This window comes from Suncus etruscus, chromosome 14 (assembly GCF_024139225.1).
Source record: "Suncus etruscus isolate mSunEtr1 chromosome 14, mSunEtr1.pri.cur, whole genome shotgun sequence".
In the NCBI taxonomy this organism is placed as follows: Eukaryota; Metazoa; Chordata; class Mammalia; order Eulipotyphla; family Soricidae; genus Suncus; species Suncus etruscus.
In genome coordinates, this window is record NC_064861.1 from 81,410,541 (window position 1) to 81,425,222 (window position 14,682).

The 14,682-nt window shown below is 52.0% G+C and overlaps 4 protein-coding genes and 1 non-coding gene across 6 annotated transcripts; 2 read left to right on the plus strand and 3 right to left on the minus strand.

Moving 5' to 3' along the window:
• Positions 1-21: 21 nt before the first annotated feature.
• On the minus strand, positions 22-2,784 carry IGFLR1 (IGF like family receptor 1). Of its 2 annotated transcripts, XM_049786630.1 has the most exons (5): positions 2,630-2,784; positions 1,956-2,171; positions 1,448-1,635; positions 911-1,238; positions 22-391 (listed from the first exon to the last, which is right to left on the minus strand). In XM_049786630.1, the coding sequence occupies exons 2-5, from the start codon at positions 2,107-2,109 to the stop codon at positions 51-53; spliced, it is 1,011 nt and encodes a 336-aa protein (XP_049642587.1). In that variant the 5' UTR covers positions 2,110-2,171; positions 2,630-2,784; the 3' UTR covers positions 22-50. The 2 variants fall into 2 exon arrangements, with proteins under 2 accessions (XP_049642587.1, XP_049642586.1); XM_049786629.1 differs by lacking the exon at positions 2,630-2,784 and having other exon boundaries at positions 1,956-2,292.
• Positions 2,785-2,882: 98 nt separating this feature from the next.
• On the minus strand, positions 2,883-5,372 carry U2AF1L4 (U2 small nuclear RNA auxiliary factor 1 like 4). Its single transcript, XM_049786667.1, has 8 exons — positions 5,296-5,372; positions 5,052-5,139; positions 4,616-4,682; positions 4,471-4,520; positions 4,298-4,396; positions 4,017-4,150; positions 3,793-3,888; positions 2,883-3,167 (listed from the first exon to the last, which is right to left on the minus strand). The coding sequence occupies exons 1-8, from the start codon at positions 5,337-5,339 to the stop codon at positions 3,083-3,085; spliced, it is 663 nt and encodes a 220-aa protein (XP_049642624.1). The 5' UTR covers positions 5,340-5,372; the 3' UTR covers positions 2,883-3,082.
• Positions 5,373-5,684: 312 nt separating this feature from the next.
• PSENEN (presenilin enhancer, gamma-secretase subunit) lies at positions 5,685-6,766 on the plus strand. Its single transcript, XM_049786684.1, has 3 exons — positions 5,685-5,867; positions 6,240-6,344; positions 6,487-6,766. The coding sequence occupies exons 1-3, from the start codon at positions 5,807-5,809 to the stop codon at positions 6,624-6,626; spliced, it is 306 nt and encodes a 101-aa protein (XP_049642641.1). The 5' UTR covers positions 5,685-5,806; the 3' UTR covers positions 6,627-6,766.
• A 60-nt stretch (positions 6,767-6,826) lies between these two features.
• On the minus strand, positions 6,827-6,888 carry LOC126029291 (U7 small nuclear RNA). Its single transcript, XR_007502914.1, has one exon. It is a non-coding gene; the product is annotated as a U7 small nuclear RNA (small nuclear RNA).
• A 2,387-nt stretch (positions 6,889-9,275) lies between these two features.
• LIN37 (lin-37 DREAM MuvB core complex component) lies at positions 9,276-13,828 on the plus strand. Its single transcript, XM_049786663.1, has 9 exons — positions 9,276-9,607; positions 11,390-11,465; positions 11,627-11,677; positions 12,083-12,112; positions 12,197-12,282; positions 12,364-12,530; positions 13,337-13,456; positions 13,547-13,620; positions 13,707-13,828. The coding sequence occupies exons 1-9, from the start codon at positions 9,574-9,576 to the stop codon at positions 13,786-13,788; spliced, it is 720 nt and encodes a 239-aa protein (XP_049642620.1). The 5' UTR covers positions 9,276-9,573; the 3' UTR covers positions 13,789-13,828.
• Positions 13,829-14,682: the final 854 nt, after the last annotated feature.

The following is a 14,682-nucleotide window of genomic DNA, read 5'->3' on the forward strand; positions in this document are numbered from 1 at the left end:
AAACCTGGAGTCCATGAACACTTAGTTCAAGAAAACTTTATTATAGAGTATTAAGCCAGACAAGCCCCAGATCCACCAAGTCGAGACAGCACCTGCAGTGCATCTGCCCGTCCCAGCTGGACGAGGTGTGCACCAAGCTGACCCAGAGAGGCAGAGGGCTCCCTTGCCACCACCACCTCAATCAGGGTACGCAGAGGTGAGTGGCTTGGTCGCAGCGAGTAGGCAAAGTTGGACCAGACTGCAGACAGGCCATATCTGGAAGCCAGATGTCGCGTGGTGCCGAGTCCCCCACCAGGCCCTGGCTCTGGGTCCAGCAGCACAATCAACTCCTCCAGCACTTCCAGCTCATCCAGGAGCCGAGACAGGGGCTGTGAGGTCAGATTTGGCAGCTCTGGGAGACAAAAAAGGGGCTTGCTTTAGTTTTTTTTTTTTTGGGGGGGGGAACCACATCTGGTGATTTTTTTTCCTTTTTTTTTTCTTTATTTAAACATCTTGATTACATAAATAATTGTGTCATCTGGTGATTCTTTTTTTGTTTGTTTGTTTTTGGGCCACTCCCGGCGGTGCTCAGGGGTTACTCCTGGCTGTCTGCTCAGAAATAGCTCCTGGTAGGCACGGGGGACCATATGGGACGCCGGGATTCGAACCAACCACCTTCGGTCCTGGATGGCTGCTTGCAAGGCAAACGCCGCTGTGCTATCTCTCCGGGCCCCATCTGGTGATTCTTAGGGCTAACTCCTGGCTCTGCATTCAGGGACCATTCCTGGAGGTGCTTGGAGAAAATGGGGTGCTGGGAATCAAACCCAGGCCCACCACACACAAGGTAGTGCCCTACCTGTTGTACTGTCACCCCCAAGGAGAACTTCAATCCATTGAATCCACCTCCCCTGTTGGCATGAGCCCTACTAACCACTGCCTAGCTGCTTAAGCAGAGACGCGGCCTTCCTGGATTCTCCTGCCTGTGAAGTGCTGGGGGAGCCTGGAGTGGACCAGTGCAGCTTGAAGCGGGGGTCAAGATCCTTGCAAGCAAAGCCAGGATAAGGATGAGGACTGTTTTTCCTTCGCCGGCGACTGCAATGCGTTTGTAGAGCAAACACAAGAACCACTGCCACAGCGGGCAGCAGAGCCAGCATCGCGAGCAGGACAAAGCTTGGCTTGGAGACACTTTGTATGGGTTCCGCTGTCTGGGAGATGCGGGAAGTTGCAAGAGGGCAGGGCTCCTCGACGGGGACCGGCTTCTAGAAATGGGGGAAGGGAGCTTGGAGAAAAGCTGAGGCTAGGTCCACTTCCTGCCCCCCCCAACTTCCATCATTATTCCATGGGACCACGTTCCCACCCTCATCCCACCACAGCACCCAGACCCTGCCCATCCATCCGATCCCACACCCCAAACCCAGCATTCCAGCGCCCCCGCCTGCTGCACCCTGGCCACTGCCCCAACCAGCACCTCTCTGCAGCGGGGAGCCCGGGTTCTCCCCTTGTTCTCCACGGCAGCGGGAACCGTGGCTTCGCTGCCACAGGGGCTACATAGCTGGGCGCCTTGGGGGTTGCAATGCCCAGGGGGGCACTCTTGGAAGGGGTGTGCCACGTGATCTCCGAAGTCATTGAGTCCGCAGTTCTCAGAAAACTCGTAGCCTAGAGGTACACAGGGCTTGCTCCGGCAGCCGAGCCCCGCCTCCCTCACGCCCCTCCCCAGCCCTTCCAGTCCCGGGCCCAGCCTGCTTCCACCAGTCCCGAAACCCGCTGACCAGGCTCCGCCCCCCCACTTCTCGACGACCACATGGACAGGGGTTTCACCACTCCCCGCCCCCGCCTTCCTCTGGGTCCCTCGTCACAGGCCGCACCCCTTTGCGTGACAGTACCAATGCCCCACTCTGCCACCCTCACCCCAGTACGCAGCTCCCCCCCAGTCACTCCTGGGCATAGCCCCTTGCGATGCACTGTGGACCCCTCACCGGAGCAGGGGGGCAGCCCAAAGCGCTGCAGGCAGCTGGCACAACACAAGTTGTCGGGGTTCCAGTACTCCAGGCGGCCACAGTGCTGCGAGGTCTGCAGCGACGCCGGCGGGGCCAGGAGCAACACGGCCTTCAGGAGGAATCTGGGCCCCATTGGGAAAGGCCTGCGTTGGAGGTCGTGACCACAGGACTTCCAGACAGCCCACTTCTGTCGCCCTGTCACACACATAGGAGGAAACAGGACAGGAGGCACCAGTGGGTACAGAGGAGGGCCAGGGGGACCCAGCCAATCCATCTCCTGGCCTGATAGTCAGAGGCTCACCTTCGCGTTTTCCTGCCCTCTCTTTCCCCGCAGCTAAAAAAAGGGGTAATAGCATCTTCCTCGTAACATCATTGTATAGAATACAGTTTGATCCAGAGTCAGTGGGTAAGGTGCTTGCCTTGCATATGGCCAACCTGAGTTTGATATCCAGCACCACGTCTGCCTGACTCCATCTGAGCACAGAGCCAGGAGTAAACCCTAAGTATCCTTGGGGGTAACTAGAAAATAAATTACTAGAAAGTGTGATGCTTAAAGATACTAGATATTGTCAGCACCCACTTTAGCGCAGCTAACACTCAGGCCCCAGCCCGCCCCCCACTGGAGGTTCCCACTTGGCACCCAGCCATCTTACCTTAGTTCCTAAGCCCAGTCTCCTCTGAGCTGGAATCCTCCAACCTGCCACCACCAGGTTTCCCCCTTGAGAAGCCTCAGATGGAGGGGATGAGGTTTCTGTCTCGATGGTGCCCTCCCAAATGTATCTAGATTCTTGGACCCCTTTCTTTCCGACCTACTGTTTCAAGTTCTTCAACTGATATTGTGGTCAGAGCCCAGCCCCACTAGTCAGGAAACGTGGGCTTGAAAGGAAACGCCAGCCCACAACTAGGCAAGGCTAACAACCCTTATCACAGAACTTTATTGGGGGGGGGGAATGGCAAAAGTCTCTGTGCTGAATAGGTTACATCATGGAACCCCAGCGCCAGTGGGGGAAGATCTGGCCCTGGGGCTTATATAGGAAACTTGAAAGAGGAAGGGATCTGGCCAGAATGTCTGTGCCTGATGGGTGGAGGACAAGGGGATGAGGGATTCAAAAACGGCCATGGCGATGGTCTGGTGAGTGTCGTCGGTTCCTTTCTCGAGGACGGTGGCTGGTATGAGACCTTGGGGGTGACCTGGAGATGAGTGAAGAAAGGGAGATTAGTATAGACCTCCAACTCTGTTTCTCTTCCTTGGAACAGGACAAGGCGGGTAATATAAGTTTTTGGCAAGCCTAAGATTGGGGAGCAGTCTGATTTTAGGATTAAATGCTTTGGGTTTGAGTGTCAGAGCAGGCAAGGGGTTTGCCTTGCACACAGCCTACTTGGATGCAATCTCCTGTGCCACATGTGGTCCCCAAAACCCCACTAGGAGTGAGTGATTCCTGAGCACAAAGCCAGGAGCAAGCAAACCCTGAGCACCGCCAGATATAGCCCAAACAAAAACAAGAATTTGGAGCTTGGGGGCTAGAGCAGGTAGCACATATACAGCAAGTAGGACGCTTGCCTTGCATGTGATCAACCCAGGTTCGATTCCCCAGCATCCCATATAGTCCCCCTGCCTGACTGATGCAAGTGTGGTTCAAAAACAAAACCTAAAACAAGACTTTGAGGTTTGAGCTAGCTGTGGAGTTGCAATGGGGCTTAGGGCTTTTAGAACACAAGGCCTGGGAAGAAGGTCACTGGCATGTTGAATCGGTTTCTTCTCAGGGCAGAGTACTCAGGGTAGGATAGGAATAGTCCTTGGCAGGCCTTGAGGTACCTGCGCCTGGGTCCCCGCCCGTAGAGCTGCCGCCGGAGATTCCGGGAGATGGGGCGCAGGTGCATAAAGTTGCAGAAGCCACCTCGGGTACATTCCCTGGACAGAAGATGAACAGATGGAGGCAGCAGGATTTCTGACCGTTCCTCCAGATACAAGCACTCTTCTCCTGTGCCTCAGCATCCCATCTCCCTCACTACCAGTACCCCCTCATTTCATGACCATACCCCATCTCATATTGTCGACAACACGACTCCCGGAAGTCGGTGACAGGAGACAACTCGGCATGCACTGCCTGGCCATTGAACCAGCGGTTATTGAGATCAGCAACTGCCCGTTCTGCGTCCTCCTCACGCCGGAACTAGGGGAAAGTTGGCAAGGTCAGCCAACTAGTTCAGGAAACTAGTAAGCAACTAGTGGCATCTAGACTGGATTTATGAATGGCCAGCAAGCTATGAGGCTTCAGAGATGTCTCGGCCTCTGGGCACTAAGGGGGAAGCACAGGCACCTTGACATAGACATTGCCCACAAGGTGGTCGCCCAGGTTGTCGCACACATTCATCTCTTCAATCTCCCCGTACTTCTCCTGCAGTTCTGTGAAGACTTCCTGCAGAAGACCAGACAGAACTTAGCTGAGCTCCGGGCCCATCGGGAACTCAAATCACCCCTGCCAGGCCTCACCTCGAAGAAGTTATCGTAGTGTTCCTGCACCTCCACATCGCTCACGTGACCTAGAGGAGGATGACACGGAGGGAATGGGATCGGGGGTGGTCTGTAAGAAGCTGACCTTCCCAAAGGTCGAGCCACCACCCCCACCCCCACTCACAGTGCGATCCGTCTGCAGTTTGGGCGGTGTTCTGTGGATTCCGGTACAGGTTGAGCAGCACTATGGTCTGAATAGAATGTCAGGGAGCGGGGCCTGAGTTCAGAGAGCGGGGCTGCATGCAAAGGGGATGGGAGATGAAGATGGGGGAGCGGGACCCGGCACCTCAGAAGCAGTCTAATAAGCCTCGCAGGTGCATCAGTGATGCAAGTGCCTAAGGAAACCAGAAGGGAGGGGACCTAAAAGTGAGGGGGCGGGGGTCGAGGACTAGCCACATTGCCTGGACGGTCTCATAATGAATGGGCCGGCCTAGGGTGGGAGTTAGCAATCCTGAAAAGGAGGGGGACCTCGTGATGATAAGACAACAGAAGGGGGACAGGCTAAGGAGGCCTTAAATAACCCCCCCCCCTCAAACACCCGGCTCTATGCAGGATCTCACCTGGCTGAAAGTCGGTTTGTTGTGAAGCCGGGAGCACCGGTCCCCGTGCCGGCAGGCCCCGATCTTAAAGTAAAAAGAGCAGTTAACCCTGGAAGAGGTGCAAAGACAGAGGTGAATCGAGTGGGCCGGATACCCCCCAGAAATATCTCCCCCAAGCCGCCCAGCCACAGAAGCATCGAATGCCCTAGTCCTGGATCCCCGATGTGTGTGTGGGGAGGGGGCACTCCCCTGCGCCCATTCTCACTTGTCCTTCTCAGTCCCGAAGATCGAAGCTAAATATTCTGCCATTTTTAATCCGAACCCTCCAACTGCCTGCGCCTTGCGTCAAGTCTGTTGCCTAAGAGTTCTGGGAAATGTAGTTCGTCGCTGTGACAGCAGAGGCGCCACAGTGCGCGTGCGTGCAAGAAACCCTCCTTGTTCTTCCCCCCTCCCAACTGCCGAAGGGCGCATGTGTAATGCGCGCCACCCTTTGCCGAGCCACAAAAAAACCACAAATCCCAGCAAGCATTGGGACATCTCGCGCATGCGCTCAGGGTTGAAATTGACAGAGGCGGTCCAGCAGGAGGAAGTCGACAGCAGAGGCAAGTTGGGGGGTCCTGTTGCGCATCGCAGCTGACACCAAACGTCGCAGTTGCAGGTGAGGCGGGGGTATCTTTCTTCCTGTCCCCCCATTTAGCCTTGTTTTGTAATAGGATCGAGGTTTAGGTCCTGCCCGGCCTACCCACCCGGGACCACCTAGCCCACCCAGCGCAACGATGAATTTGGAGCGGGTGTCCAACGAGGAGAAATTGAACCTATGCCGGAAGTACTACCTGGGTAAGGGCCTGTTTTTTTTTAGGGTCCCAGGAGAAATGCGGGGGGGGGGGGGCTGGATTAGAGGACCCGAAGCCTGTGTGCTTCGATCTAACGTTAGAAGCCGCTGGGCCCTGTGTCCAGAAGGACCTGGACGTTGAGATCTCGGTTTCTTAAGTCCCCAAAGAGCCTGGGACTTGAATGTGCAGGGACAGGGCTGGGGCTCCTGGATTTCTGGGTCCCTGATGGCAGAGATCTCTGAATCTGAGTACGCAGAGGATCTTCCAGTCAGGCCTCTGAGGGTGCTAGGGGCGGGAGAGGGCTGTTGCAGGGAAACCTTCATTGCCTTAATCTCTCCCTTGTTTGTTTGCTTGTTTATTTTGTTTTATCTTTCAGGTGGATTTGCTTTCCTACCTTTCCTCTGGTTGGTAAATATCTTCTGGTTCTTCCGAGAGGCCTTCATTGTCCCTGCATACACTGAACAGAGCCAAATTAAAGGCTGTGAGTCCAAAGCAAAGGAGATCCTAGGTTGTGTGGGGAGGACTGGGGGGACCCTCGGAGGGAAAGGTGGCAGAGATTCCAGGGCATTAGTGGTAGAGAGGGGGAGATATCAGCTTCCCCACACCCCTGTCCTCTTTTCCAGATGTCTGGCGCTCAGCTGTGGGTTTCCTCTTCTGGGTGATTGTACTTACCACCTGGATCACCATTTTCCAGATCTACCGGCCCCGTTGGGGTGCCCTTGGGGACTATCTTTCTTTCACCATACCCTTGGGTACCCCCTGACATCTTCTGTGCAATCTCTGGAAGCTGCTCATTCTTCCAGAATGGGCTCCAAAGGTCTAAAACCTCTCTCAACCCTTGAAGACTTTTCCCCTCCCCTGTGTATTCTTCTGACATCCCTCAATAAAAATACCCTAACTCTCTATATTGGCTTTCTGGGATCTTTTGGAAATGGAAGCATTCTGATTTTTTTTTCTTCTTTTTTGGACCTTACGGTGGAGACCAGAAGGCCTGCTGGACAAATTCTAAAAGAGCCGTAACACTAGCATTCTGATGATTGATTTTAGTATTTAGAAATATTTCATGATGCTCACTTTGTGCTAGGCTTAGTCCTTCATACACGTTTTCACTGAAAACTACTCATAAATCTCTGAAATCGGACCTTTCAGGGATTACTCTTGGTGGTGCTCAGAGGATGCTGGGGATCAAACCCAGGATAGCCATGTGCAAAAAACATTCTACACGCTGAATTATTGCTCTATTTGGACCCCCTGAAATAGGAACTTTACTTTTAGAAACTTTTCTATACACAATGACCCAAGAAAGGAATACTTCCATCACCAGGGGCTGCTGTCCTATAACTCGAAATGTTTGAAATATGTTCCCATACAACAGACATTCAGATCACAATGTTGTCTCTTAGAATTTAATTGGTCTGGGGCCAGAGCAGTGGCGCAAGTAAAAGGGCCTTTGCCTTGTGCGCGCTAACCGAGGTTTGATCCCGGCGTCCCATATGGACCCCAACCCAGGAGCGATTTCTGAGTGCATAGCCAGGAGTAACCCCTGAGCGTCACCAGGTGTGACCCAAAAAAGCAAAAAAACAAAAAACAAACAAAAAAAAGAATTTAATAGGTCCATGGCATACTTGGTAAATAGAAATCTACCAGCTCTAGAGCCTTACCAGAAAATAGTTCTTTTACTATCTTTTTAAAATTTGTGATGCCAAAAAAGAAGAAAAATTGTGATCCCCTTGGTCTACCCCATATCTCTTTTAGACTATTTTTTTCTCATATTTTTTCCTTGGTTTTGGTTTGGGAACCACAGCTGGCTATGCTCAGGGATAATTCCTGGCAGGCTTGGGGGACGTATGATGTGCTGGGGATTCAATCAAAGTCAACCATATCCAAGACAAGCACCTTACCCACTGCACTATCTCCAGCCCGTTATTATATTTTATCCTAAAAATTTTGTTTGTCTACCACACTTTAAAATACTTTGTGACAGGGGCCAGAGAGATAGCATGGAGGTAAGGCATTTGCCTTTCATGCAGGAGGTCATCGGTTCGAATCCCGGCATCCCATATGGTCCCCCGTGCCTGCCAGGAGCAATTTCTGAGCCTGGAGCCAGGAATAACCCCTGAGCACTGCTAGGTGTGACCCAAAAAAACCACACACACACACACACACACACACACACACACACACAAACTTTGTGACAGATGAGTGCCTAAAGAAACCGTGTATATGGAGCCACAGAGGTAGCAGAGGAGTAAGTTGTTTGTCTTGCACGCAACTGATCCAGGACAGATGATGGTTCGAATCCCAGGATCCCTTTCAGTCCCCCATGCCTGCTAGAAGTGATTTCTGAACTCAGAACCAGGAATAACCCCTGAGCACAACTGGGTGTGACCCCAAAACAAAAAATAAACAAACAGACAAACTAAAAAACCAAGAAACTGGTACATATACACAACGGAATACTATGCAGCCATTAGGAAAAATGAAATTGTGAAATTTTCTTATACATGGATGGGCATGGAAACTATTATGCTGAGTGAAATAAGTCAGAGTGAGAGAGAGACACACAGAGAATAGTCTCACTCATCTATGGGTTTTAAGAAAAATAAAGACATTATTATAATAACACCCAGACAATAGAGATGAGGGCTGAAAGGACCAGGCCACTTTATGCAGCATACCACAAAGAGTGGTGAGTGCAGTTAGAGAAATAACTACACTAACAACTATCATGACAATGGTAGTGAGTGAGAGAAGTAGTATGCCTGTCTTGAATACAAGCAGTGGGTGGGGGAGGAGGGAGTTGGGGGGCATTGGTGGTGGGAACATTGCACTGGTGAAGGGAAGTGTTCATTTTTCATTACTGAAAACCACCTACAAACAGTTTGTAATCCCAGTGCTTAAATAAAGATATTATTTTTAAAAAATAAAATAAAATACTTTATGGACAAATGAGCACTTACCTTCCTGGCACAGAAAATAAAGAAAGAAAAAAGAAAAATAGTTACAAGTAAATAAAATACAAGCTTCATCAGAACAAGGATTTTCTTTTGTTCACTAATATCCCCCAATAACTGATAAATTAATAACATAATGTTTTTGTCTGAAAGCTAAATTAACGGGTAACTGAAGAGTGTTTGGTAAGGGGGAGCTAAGCTTATCTAGGGGCAAGAAGAATTCTTGTTCATTAAATCCTGCGCAGTAACTCCTGGTGGGGACGCCCACTCAACGCTTCGAACACTACAAATCCCAAGAAGCTTTGCGATTCTCCGCTCCTACAATTCCCACAGTGCCTCGCGCGACGCAGGCGCAAACGTTTCTTCGAGGGCAGCGAGAACTACAACTCCCAGAATTCACTGCCGGATATCGTTGGTTTGTTTCGGAAGCCGAACCCCCCAGAAAGGTGGGGCTTGAAGCTGGAAAGTTGACATTAGCTGCAATCCATCCATTGGGCGGAGCACGAGATCGACTGGCATCTTAACTAATGGAAACAAAGACTTGCAGAAAGGGCCCTCCCAGAGAAGGGGATCCGGAGAAGGTGGCGGCAGCGGCAGCGGCAGCGATCGTGGCCCATCGCGATCTCGGCGCAGGGCTGGCTGTATTTCGAAGCTCACCTTTGACCTTTCCTTGTCTGCCTGCGTCCTCTGTTGACTTGTGACCCCAGGTCCTTGGGAGCTACTTTGACTCAACTAGACAGACCCCAGACCCAGACCATGTTCCCGGTGAAGGTGAAAGTGGAGAAATCAGGTGAGGATCCCCCAACCCCGAAGTTGGGGACCTGTAGAAGAAGAGCTCCGGAGTGATCTGCTTATGGGGTGTCTTGGTAAACAGGTTGTGATTCCCCTCTGCCAACCCCTCTGACAGTCGCTCTATCAGGCAAGAGCGATGCGATTGCTCCCACTTCAGTACCTTCAGGGTCTTTCTGTGCTCAGGATAACTGGAAGAATGAGTGGTAGAGTCTTGGCAGTGGGATGCGTGGAGATATGGGGACCCAGGGGTTGGAGCGATAGTACAGTGGGTAGGGTGTTTGCCTTGTAGGTGGCCGGCCTAGGTTCTATCTCCAGCAACCCCGGAGTCCTTCAGAAGTGATCCATGAGCATTGACGGGTATGGTCCAAAATCAGACAGACAAAAGAACTGGGGAACCCTTTGACAGTTCCACTCTTAGCTCCCCTGAGTGGTCCCTGTCTTCCAGGTTTCTTCAGGAAACTTTGTCACCAGGGCTGACAAAACCAGTTCATAATGACCCTTCCAGGCAATAAACCTTTCAGGCATAGAACCAACCTTCTGCATAGAATCAGAACTCTGTGCTAAATTGTTGGAAGTGGTGAAAGGTTAATCGCCTCATTTGATGGTTTTTTGTTTGTTTTTGAGTTTTTTGGACTACACCCGGCAGCACTCAGGGGTTATTTCTGGCTCTGCGTTCAGGCTGGGGGAACCATATGGGATGCTGGGAATCGAACCTTGGTCGGTAGCATGCAAGGCGAACGCCCTACCGCTGTGCTATCACTCCAGCCCCCTGATCACCTCATTTGATTCTGTAACAGAGAATTTGTAATACAGGCTGACCGCTGTATATATCTCCTTTGGGGAAGGATTTAGAAATAGTTATTTGAATCATGTTACAGTTACTCCACGTTGTCAGCTCGTTTATTAATTCATTACTCACTCATTAATTCAGATGTGAGATCACACCACTGTTTCAGATGCACGGCACACTGGGGGGCTGAATTCTCCACCCAGTTTACCCCATAGTGACCTGCACACAAAATCTCAACCTGCAATTCAATTCAATTTCTCTGTGACTTTGAACAAGTAGATTTTTACCTGCAACGTGGCTGGGAGATAGCTCAAAGGATTAGCGTGCACACTTTGCATGTAGGGTCCTAGGATTTGATCTTTGTCAACCATGTGCTACTTGGTCCCTTGGCCCAAATGTGTGTGTGTGTTTGTGTGTGTGTGTGTGTGTGTGTGTTTGTGTGTGTTGTTCTTGGAATACTTGATGCTTTAGAAGCTTTCTGTACATTTTATTTATTGCCATTGCATCACTCCAAGAGATTTGTATACAACAAAGCTTTATTGAAATTTCAAAACTGCCCTGGCAGGAGAGTTTTTGAGACCCATATTCATGTAGGGGAAACAAATTCAGCACAGTGAGAGGCCCTGCCTTCGATCTTGCATGAGCATGTGGGAACCAGTGCTGCTGCTTGTGGTTTCCATAGTGTGCCATAGCCTTCCTTCCATAGCCTTCCATAGTAGGGTGTGGACATATATATTTTGCGGGGGCACACCCAGTGACACTCAAGGGTTATTCCTGGCTATGCTCTCAGAAATCACTCCTGGCTTGGGGACCATATGGGACGCTGGGGACCAAACCGCAGTCCATCCTGGGTTAGCCACGTGCAAGGCAAACACCCTACTGGTGCGCCATGGCTCCGGCCCCATGGACATACATTTATGATCCCACCCAGTTTACTATCCACCTCTTTGGGCCCAAGTACTGACCTCTGCGTGGTACTATCTTTGCCAGAGATGGAGATGACCAAGGCCCGGAACCAGTTGGACGCAGTTCTTCAATGTCTTCTGGAGAAGAGTCACATGGACAGGTGGGGAGCTGGCCCCACCCTGGACACTCTAGTCCTGGTGGATCTAAGTGGGATCCCAGATACTAGCTTGGGGACGGCAGGTATTCCAGAGGAAAACCACTGGGCATTGTTGCATTCTGGGCCTTTGGAACCCTGAGCCCATAGTTCTGTCTTGCTACCAGGGAGCATCTAGATGAGGAAGCCGGGAAGACCCCCACAGATTCCCACAGCAAGTAAGTAAGCCCACGGCGGGCTCTGTCTCTGAGACTCTTTGGTACACCCCTCTTTCCTCTTCCTCCCTGTCAGTCTTTACCACCATGCTCTGTGTCTGAGAGCCAGAGCCACTCTAGGGCTTGAGAAGGGCCAGATGAGTGTGATTTCTCAGTATTCCCAGGTGCCCTAGGTTTCTGTTTTAAATTTTGAGTCACACCTGGCAGCACTAAGGAGTTACTTCTGGCTCTGAGCTTAGAAGTTAACTCCTGGCAGGTTCAGGGGACCATTTGCCAGGGATCAAACCCGGGTTGGCTGCATGCAAGGCAAACACCCTACCCACTGTGCTAGCGCTCTGGTCACACCCCTGGGGGCCCTTGGGAAGGTGTTCGATGCCTTCCTTTCTCAACTTGCATCTCTCCCCTCAGGGATTGCTCCATTACAGCCACCGGCAAACGGTAAGAGGCACAGAGGCGGCCCACAGTCTGGCCAGCGGTTGTGAGGGGGCCCAGCCCCCAGCATAACCTTCTGCCTCTGCACAGGCCATCAGCACGCTTCCCTCACCAGCGGAGGAAGAAGAGGAGAGAGATGGATGATGGACTGGCTGAAGGAGGACCCCAGCGGTCCAGTGAGTGGTGGGAGAGAGTAGTGGAGTGGGGGACAAGGAATGGGGACTGCAGGCAGAGGTTCACCTCCATCCCTTCTCCAGACACATATGTGATCAAGCTGTTTGACCGGAGTGTGGACTTGGCCCAGTTCAGCGAGAATACCCCCCTATACCCCATCTGCCGTGCCTGGATGCGCAACAGCCCCACAGTCCGTGAGCAGGAGCGCTCACCTGGCTCCCCACTGCCCCCACTGCCTGAGGACGAGGAGGTGGGTTGGTGGCTGCCCTCCACCCCACCCCAACATCTCCCACTATGGGAATAAAAATGACTTTCTGGTCTAGAAGTAGAGGAGCCAGGGCTTCTTGGAGTGGTAGGTGTCACCTGAAGAACTGAGGGGCAGGATGGGAACCTTCATGCCAACAGGTAGTGACCCCCTTGCCATACATGGGAATTTTTTTTGCAGGAGGGGGTCCATCCTCAGCTGCACTCAGGGATTACTCCTGGTTCTGTGCTCAGGGATCACTCCCAGCAGGCTCAAGGGACCGTATGGGATACAGGAGCTAGAACCTGTATATACAGGAGCTAGAACATGCAAGGCAAATGCTCTACCCACTGTACTATCACTTTGACCCCCCCCATGGGAATTTCTTGAACTGAGCTAGGAAGAAGTGATATGGGGTCCCTTGCTAGACTGTGGTGAATGGGGCTATGTGACTTGAAATAGAACAGTGGGCCCCAAAGCCAATGAACTCAACCTCTAAGCTGGCTAAAGTGTTCCTACAGTGATCCTAACTAGAGTGATAGCATGTCAGGTAAGGCCGCTTGCCTTGCTTGTGGTCAACCCAAGTTTGAGACCTGGTACCCCTTATTGTCCCCTGAGTGAACTCCAGGAGTGATCCTGAGCACCTCCAGGTGTGACTCCAAAACAAAAACAAAATCCCAGACATGGCCTTAAGCATAGTTCTCTCCTGAGATTTCTCATCTATTTATTGTATGGAACAGGCGAAGTGAGATGCAAGTCCTCTGCTCTGCTCTGACTTTCTTGGCCCTGGGTTGGGGTTTTTCTGTCCCTAGGGTTCAGAGGTCACCACCAGCAAGAACCGGGATGTCTACAAACTGCCTCCACCCACAGCCCCTGGAGAAGCCTGCAGGTCCCGCATACCATCTCCCCTGCAGAGCACCCCAGAGGATGAGGTAGGTATGCGGTTAGCCCTGGGCTCTGGGCAGGGCTAGTGTGTTGGGGCTCTGGCCTGGTCACTGGGCCCAGCTTTTCTGTCCCCACAGCCCTCAGAGCCAGAACCCTCAACTTCTTCACTCATCTACTGCAACATGCAGCGCTGGAAGCGTATCCGGCAGAGGTGAGGATCCCCAGCCTGCACGTCCCTCTCCCCCCGACCCCAAAAGGCCCTAATCACTGAGTCCTCCCTTTGCCTCCCGCCCCCAGGTCGAAGGAGGCGTCTCATCGAAACCAGCTTAGGTATTCAGAGAGCATGAAGATTCTACGGGAGATGTACGAGCGCCAGTGATGACCCCCACGCCCTCCCCCAATAAACATCCCCACCACCACGCTGTCATCCGCTTGCTCCAGCCCACCCTTTGCTCCCAGACAGGAAGCAATTGGCATAGATTGGACATTTATTGGGGATGGGGAGGGGTGAGCATAAATAGATGGAGCACAGGGGACTCAAGGTGAGGACTTAAGAGGGGCTGGTTGGGTCGTGGAGGCTCAGGGAAAATGGACAGGAGATGGATTTACCAGGGTTAATGGGGCTGGAAGACAAAATGACTGGGGTACTTCTGCTTAGAGTTAGGACGAGGAGCCTGAAATGGCTACAGGTTTAGGGAAATGGGTTATATTATACAATGTGAGCTTAAGAGTACTGGTGGCCTAAGGGGAGAGGGTCAGAAGGAAGGGGCAAGGGGGCTGAAGGGGAACCTGGAGTTTCAGGTGAGACAATAGTGAAGGGTGAGGGCTGGAGCCATAGCACAGCAGGTAGGGCATTTTCCAAGCTTACCTGGTTCAGTCCCCGGGATCCCATATGTTCCCCTGAGCCTGTCAGGAGTGATTTCTGAGTGCAGAGCCAGGAGTAACCCCCTGAGCTCCACCAAGTGTGGGGCCCCCTAATAAAAGCGGAGGATGTATGAGGGACCAGCTGTGGATGGTCAGGGTGGGCAGCCTATGCAGGGTTTGGAGCCTTCCAGAGCTGGTCTGGGCTCAGGTGGGTGAGGCCTGTCTGTTAGAGCTCAAAATGAGGCTTGAATTTGTGGGTCACTGAGTAGAAGGAATTTCTAATGAGGTCCTGTGATAGAGTGGGGCCCACAGCAGTGGGACATCCTGAGCTAAGGAGTTTGCTTACAGACTCTGGGCGCTGGGGGCGGAGTGTGGGAAGTGTGGCTGTGGTGTTGATAGCTAAGGAGGC